This window comes from Chiloscyllium plagiosum, chromosome 1 (genome assembly GCF_004010195.1).
Source record: "Chiloscyllium plagiosum isolate BGI_BamShark_2017 chromosome 1, ASM401019v2, whole genome shotgun sequence".
Taxonomy (NCBI): Eukaryota; Metazoa; Chordata; class Chondrichthyes; order Orectolobiformes; family Hemiscylliidae; genus Chiloscyllium; species Chiloscyllium plagiosum.
The window spans coordinates 69,104,629-69,111,470 of NC_057710.1; the positions used below are offsets into that span (position 1 = coordinate 69,104,629).

The 6,842-nt window shown below is 44.2% G+C and overlaps 1 protein-coding gene across 6 annotated transcripts in view; it reads left to right on the forward strand.

Moving 5' to 3' along the window:
• The window catches only part of slc38a9 (solute carrier family 38 member 9), a 72,405-nt gene extending 67,144 nt beyond the window's left edge, over nt 1–5,261 (forward strand). For all 6 annotated transcript variants that reach the window (XM_043688658.1, XM_043688650.1, XM_043688666.1 and 3 more), the window contains one exon: nt 3,483–5,261. In XM_043688658.1, the coding sequence (XP_043544593.1) occupies nt 3,483–3,648 (166 nt within the window). In that variant the 3' untranslated portion in view covers nt 3,649–5,261. The remainder of the gene's footprint in view (nt 1–3,482) is intronic.
• The last annotated feature ends 1,581 nt before the right edge of the window (nt 5,262–6,842 follow it).

A 6,842-nucleotide genomic window follows, 5' to 3' on the forward strand; every position in this document is an offset into this window, starting at 1 on the left:
GCCTTGGATAGAGGTGTGGGAGGAGGTGTGGGCGCTGGTTTTACAGTTCCTGCGGTGGCAGGGGAAAGTGCCAGGATGGGGGGGTGGGTCGTAGGGGGGCGTGGACCTGACCAGGTAGTCACAGAGGGAATGGTCTTTGCGGAAGGCGGAAATGGGTGGGGAGGGAAATATATCCCTGGTGGTGGGGTCTGTTTGGAGGTGGCGGAAATGTCGGCAGATGATTTGCGAAGGTTGGTAGGGTGGAAGGTGGGCACCAGGGGCGTTCTGTCCTTGTTGCGGTTGGAGGGGTTGGGTCTGGGGGCGGAGGTGCGGGATGTGGATGAGATGCGTTGGAGGGCATCTTTAACCACGTGGGAGGGGAAATTGCGGTCTCTAAAGAAGGTGGCCATCTGGTGTGTTCTGTGGTGGAACTGCTCCTCCTGGGAGCAGATACGGCGGAGGCGGAGGAATTGGGAATATGGGATGGCATTTTTGCAAGAGGTAGGGTGGGAAGAGGTGTAATCCAGGTAGCTGTGGGAGTCGGTGGGTTTGTAAAAAATGTCAGTGTCAAGTCGGTTGTCATTAATGGAGATGGAGAGTTCCAGGAAGGGGAGGGAGGTGTCAGAAATGGTCCAGGTAAATTTAATGTCAGGGTGGAATGTGTTGGTGAAGTTGCTGAATTGCTCAACCTCCTCGCGGGAGCATGAGGTGGCGCCAATGCAGTCATCAATGTTGCGGAGGAAGAGGTGGGGAGTGGTGTCGGTGTAATTACGGAAGATCAACTGCTCTACGTATCCAACAAAGAGACAGGCATAGCTGGGGCCCATACGTGTGCCCATGGCTACCCCTTTGGTCTGGAGGAAGTGGGAGGATTCAAAGGAGAAATTGTTAAAGGTGAGGACCAGTTCGGCCAAATGAGAGTGTCGGTGGAAGGGTACTGTTGGGGACGTCTGGAGAGGAAGGAACGGAGGGCTTGGAGGCCCTGGTCATGGCGGATGGAGGTGTAGTGGGATTGGATATCCATGGTGAAGAGGAGGTGTTGGGGGTCGGGGAAACAAAGGTCTTGGAGGAGTTGTGGGTGGTTTCTCGAATGTATGTGGGGAGTTCCTGGACGAGGGGGGATAGGACAATGTCGAGGTAGGTAGAGATGAGTTCACTGGGACAGGAGCATGCTGAGACAATGGGTCGGCCAGGGTGGTCAGGCTTGTGGATCTTGGGAAGGAGGTAGAACCAGGCAGTGTGGGGACTATGAGGTTGGAAGCTGTGGGTAGGAGATCTCCTGAGGTGATGAGGTTCTGTATGGTCTGGGAGATGATGGTTTGGTGATGGGGGATGGGGTCATGGTCGAGAGGGCGGTAGGAAGAGGTGTCCTCGAGTTGGTGTTTGGCTTCAGCGGTCCTCGAGTTAGTTTTTACCTAGTGGATTATGTAATACATAACTTTCAATATAAGAATCACATCCAATGACGCATACACCTTTTTTGAGGCTTAAAAGCATGGGCTGGTTGAGCGTGAGTCGCATGCTGTCAGCTCATGAATGGTCAACATGATGTATTTGATACGTTCTGCCTTTGTTAAGACGTATACCCAAGGTATCTGGCATCATACTATCACTGGAACTCCCATATCTCATTCATTTTGTGTGGTTGGCAAAACTTACTTTTGACTTAATAGCAGCATCCTGTTACGAGAAAAGCCTTTATGAATTTATTGAATAGTACACTCTTCTCATGCTGTGTAAAATGGTGTCTTATAGATTAGATTAATTACTTTACAGTGTGAAAACAGGCCCTTCGGCCCAACAAGTCCACACCAACCCGCCGAAGCGCAACCCACCCAGACCCATTCCCCTACATTTACCCCTGCACTTAACACTACGGGCAATTTTTAGCATGGCCAATTCACCTGATCTGCACATTTTTGGACTGTGGGAGGAAACCGGAGCACCCGGAGGAAACCCACGCAGACACTGGGAGAATGTGCAAACTCCAGACAGTCAGTTGCCTGAGGCGGGAATTGAACCCGGGTCTCTGGCGCTGTGAGGCAGCAGTGCTAACCACTGTGCCACCGTGCCGCCCACCGGTGTGTCTCTCTTTTCTTGTTCAAATTTGTTTCTTTCATCCTACCTCTGAATGTAAGTTGAAAAGTTTCAGCTTAAAGTCTCCTTTTAGAATCATCGAATCCCTACAGTTTGGAAGCAGGCCATTCAGTATCTTGAGAGTCTCCGAAAAGCATCCCACCCCTACCCTGTAACCCTGCATTTCCCATGGCTAATCCACCTAGTCTGCACATCCTTGGATACAATGGGCAATTTAGCATGGTCAACCCACCTAACCTGCACATCTTTGGACTGCGGGAGGAAACTGGAGCACCGGGAGAAAACCCATGCAAATACTGGGAGAATATGCAACTGGAGGGTAGAATTGAACCCAGGTGCCTGGTCTGTGAGGCAGTGGTGCTGTGAGGCAGCAGTGCTGACCACTGAGCCATTGTGCTGCCTGTTTTAGCAATGTTTAGGTGCACACTACAAAGTATGGAAATATGAAAGGTGATTCAGAAGACAAGGAACGTCATTTATTGTGAAGGAAGTGGGACATAAATATAGGGATGTGTAGCTACAGTTGTTAGGGTCATTGAGGCCACATCTGAAGTACTGAGTACAGTTTTGGTTACCTTAATTAAGAAATGATTGTATTAGAAGTGGTTTAACGAAGATTCACTCAAACATTTACTGGGATGGAGAGATTATTTTGTTAGTGAAGGTTGGACAGGTTGGATCCATTAGTATTTAAATGAATTGGAGATTATCTTATTGGACTGACTCAAGGAAAATACTTGAAGGACCAAGACAATGTAATGTTTCCTTGGTACAAGGCCAAGTGTGACTAGCTGCTTCTAATAAACACACTGCCAAAGCGGAGAACATCCTTTCCACAGTTATGGAGCAGATTGAGCTCAATATGTGTCTGACTCAATTTCCAGAGAGATGTTCAAACCAAAAGCCAAATGCCACTGAGGATAACTAAGGCCCTGAGGGGGCATAAATTAGTGGATGATGAAAGGATGTTTCTCCTTGGGGGTCATACTATAAACTAGAGGATATAGTTTGAAAATAAGACAGATGAGAAGTTTTCTCAGTGTCTTGAATCCATGGAACTCTTAGCTAGAGAACAATAGAGACAAGGTCAGTGTGTTTTTTTTAAGACAGTAGTGGATGGATTTTTGACTTGTAGGGCGTTAAAAGGTATTATGGGGAGGCAGGAATGCAGAGCTAAAATCTGATGAGCCACTTTGCTGAATGTGGAGCAAGTTTGAGGGATTGCATGGTTTACTTCTGTTCCTATTATGTTTTTTATGATCTTTTGCATGATTTCATTTTGGGATTTGAGATTTCACTTTGGAGATTTTCTTCAATCTCGAACATGTTCCCTCCTGTTGAAGGTTATGAAAAAAATCTGAAGCGATTATATTATTTTCTATCATTTTTGATTTTCTTTACTGCAGGTATTCAGGAGCAACATGTGGTCTTGCCTTTGTATTTGTTTATCCATCTCTTATTCATATGATGTCACTCCACCGTAGAGGACAGCTGAGTTGGCCGTCTGCGATCTTCCACAGTTCTCTTATAGTTCTTGGTGTGGCTAATCTCATTGCACAGTTCATGATATGAGTCTGCCAGAAATAAAGACTGAATTTTAAGATAACTTATTAACTGAATTACATACAGTTCTTAGAATCGTAAATTTCAAGTGTTATTCTCATATGTGCTAAAACTTATCAAGTGCAACAATCAGTTGTTATCATCACTTGCATCCAGAGGCTTGAAATCTGTCCAGTTATTGTAAGCCAGTCAATTCCCTGTGACACTGATTTGAAATGGGAGTACAGGCAAAGATGTCATCCAACTAATCAGAAGATAAAGTTACAAGCAGTCTGCTCAAAGCCAGTTTTAAATGGATATCTAATGGGATACCATTTCTGTTTTTTGAATGATGCTTTTTTTTTTTGCAAGCTGTTACGTCTCGGAGACTACATGTATCAGGTAGAGGAAAAGATTCTTTAATATTTCAGTAAATCAGTGAACTTTTCTGAGTAGCTGCTTACTGTATAGTATAGAGAATAAACTCTATAATTTCTATTTGCCTGGAAGATTTTGTGGAGATTTGCTTCTGTCGGTTTCAGCGTCTTGTGGGCACCTAGACTCCTATCCAAGCCACTTGGACAGACTGATTTCATTATAATTTTGGCAGTCTAGATTAGTGTTAGTGCAGCCCTTCACTTGTGCTGAGTTTTGCAATACTAGCTTTTTGTCCCCCACTTATGTTTAACTGAACTTTCAGTCATTTGAATGATCCAGTCCATTTAAGTGCAGAACACTATTCTGCATCATGATAAAATGATAGCATCTTGCTTAAAAAAAAATCTCAAGTGCCCGGGGAGAAGTGTCTAAAAGATTGGGTCACAAACTTTGGAGCAAGCTGTGCAAGCTAGTTGCGAGTCGTTCGCTGATTAATAAATTTGCACTTCAGCTGATTATGCCAATTACTGGAAAATATTAAGCTGTTGTAGTTTTGCAGCTGTATTGGTAGAAACTGCCATTGGCAGACTCATTCAAACTAGACTGAAGGTACAGCAATAGAAAATACAAAAATAGAAGAATACAAATATTGTGTTACTGGTGCAGTATGTGTTGGGGCTTTGGGTGATTTTTAAAGAAAATAATAAACCTATTGTAATGCAGGACCATAGAAGCATAAGAATGTGTTGTTTTCTCCTGTTTACTGCATCTGCATCACTATTGGATAGTGATGTATTATTTCTGGCCTCTTCCCCATGGGAAGTAGTTCCTTTCTAATATTTGTGCATCATGGGAGCAGGCCCTGGAGCAGCTCAGCTGCACATACGGAACACATTTATAGGTCAATTGGCCAAACTTCTATTTTTCTTGAATGGGATGTGTTGCAACATTCTCACTTCATTATAGTCAATTTAAACCAATGGACTAGTTCAAATATGGGTAAGTTTTTCTTGGAAAGATTTAATTTCTGTGGTAAGCTGGACCTTATGCAAGCCAATATGATGCCAATTCAGGTTAAAACATTTATTTCTGTTACTGTTTTGAACAAGATTTTAAAATCATTGTCAATGTTTGATTTGCTTTTCTTTCCTCTGGTGCATTGCATTTCTCTATGGATTGAATGTACATCTATGACACCTGATTATGTCAATAAGTTACTTGTTGGAATTGCACAAGTTCAATCAATAAAATATAGCATATTTCAATGTTTTTGAAGGTCTTTCTTAAAATATTATATTGTAAGGTTAGGTGAATTGGCCATGCTAAATTTCCCGTAGTATTAGGTGAAGGGGTAAATGTAGGGGTGGGTTGCGCTTTGGCTCGTCAGTGTGGACTTGTTGGACTGAAGGGCCTGTTTCCACACTAAGTAATCTAATCTAATTCTTGGTTTGCCCCAACTAAAGTAACTGGAATAATGTAGCTAACTGCATTTCTGTTAAGTACATGCTGAAGAAATTGCCCATATATTTTTTGTTTGTAGGGCATTGCTTCCATGGAAGCCTTTGCTGCCCAGCCCCAATTGCCCTGGAGAAAGTCGCCTAACTGCCTTGTTGAATGCTGGAATCAGTGTGGTGCAGGTACACCACAGAGCTGTTGGGGGACTGTTATGATATTGACCCAGCCACAGTGAAGGAGTATCAACGTAGTGCCAAGGCAGGTTGGTATGTGGGTTTCAGGAAAGCTCTGTTGATAGTGCTCCCATGTACCTACTGCCCTGGCCACCTTAGGTGGTAGAGATCGTCAGTTTGGAAGGTTCTGTCACAGGAGTCTTGCTGGGTTCTGAAAATCGTGGAGATGGTGTGCATGACTGCCACTGCTTTGGTGGAAGAAATGAATTTTGAAGCTGCTAGATGAGGTTCCAGCCAATAGCCTGCTTGGTGTCAAGTTCCTTTGTAGTGTTGGAGCTGCACTTACAGGAAAGTGGAGAGTACTCCAGCACACTGCATCGTAAATGGTGGATAGGTTTTTGGGAAAGCAGGTGGTGAGTTTCTCAATGTGGAATTACCAGCGTCTGAACTGTTCTTGTAACCACAATGCATAAAGGTCCAATTCAATTTCTGGTCAATGCAACCTTCCACCACGATGTTGGGGAATGCAGAGTTGGTAATGCCATTAACAGCCAAGTGTGATGATTCGATTCTCTCTTGCCAGAGGTTAGTGCCTGGCACTTGTGTAGCATGAAATAACTTGCCATTTATTAGCCAAGCCTGAATGTTGTCCAGGTGCAGTGAGAGTGGTGGCCCTTGAGATCAATGCTGCATTTGACAGTGTGGTATCAAGGAGCCTGAGCAAAATTGGAGTGGATATCGGGGAGAAGCTCGCTGCTGGTTGGTGTCATCTGGCATGTAGGAAGATAATCATGGTTGTTGGAGGCCAGTCATTTCAGCTCCAGGACATGTCTGCAGGGGTTCCTCTGAGCAGTGTCCTTGGCCCAACCATCTTCAGCTGTTTCATCAATGACCTTCCCTCCATAAGTGTAGATATTCACTGCACAATGTTCAGCATAATTTTCAGCTTCTCAGTTATTGAAGGAGACCATATTCAAAGGCAACAAGATCTGCACAAAATCCAGGCTTGGGCTGACAAGTGGCAAGTAACATTTATGCCACAGAATGCCAGGCTATGACCATCACCAATAAGATCACTGAACCATTCCCCTTTAGTATTCAAGTGTTACCATCACTGAGTCCCCTGCAATCAACATCCTTAGGGTTACCAGAAAGTCAACTGGACTCATCACATAAACACTGGCTTCAAGAGTTCAGAGGCCAGTAATATTGTGGCAA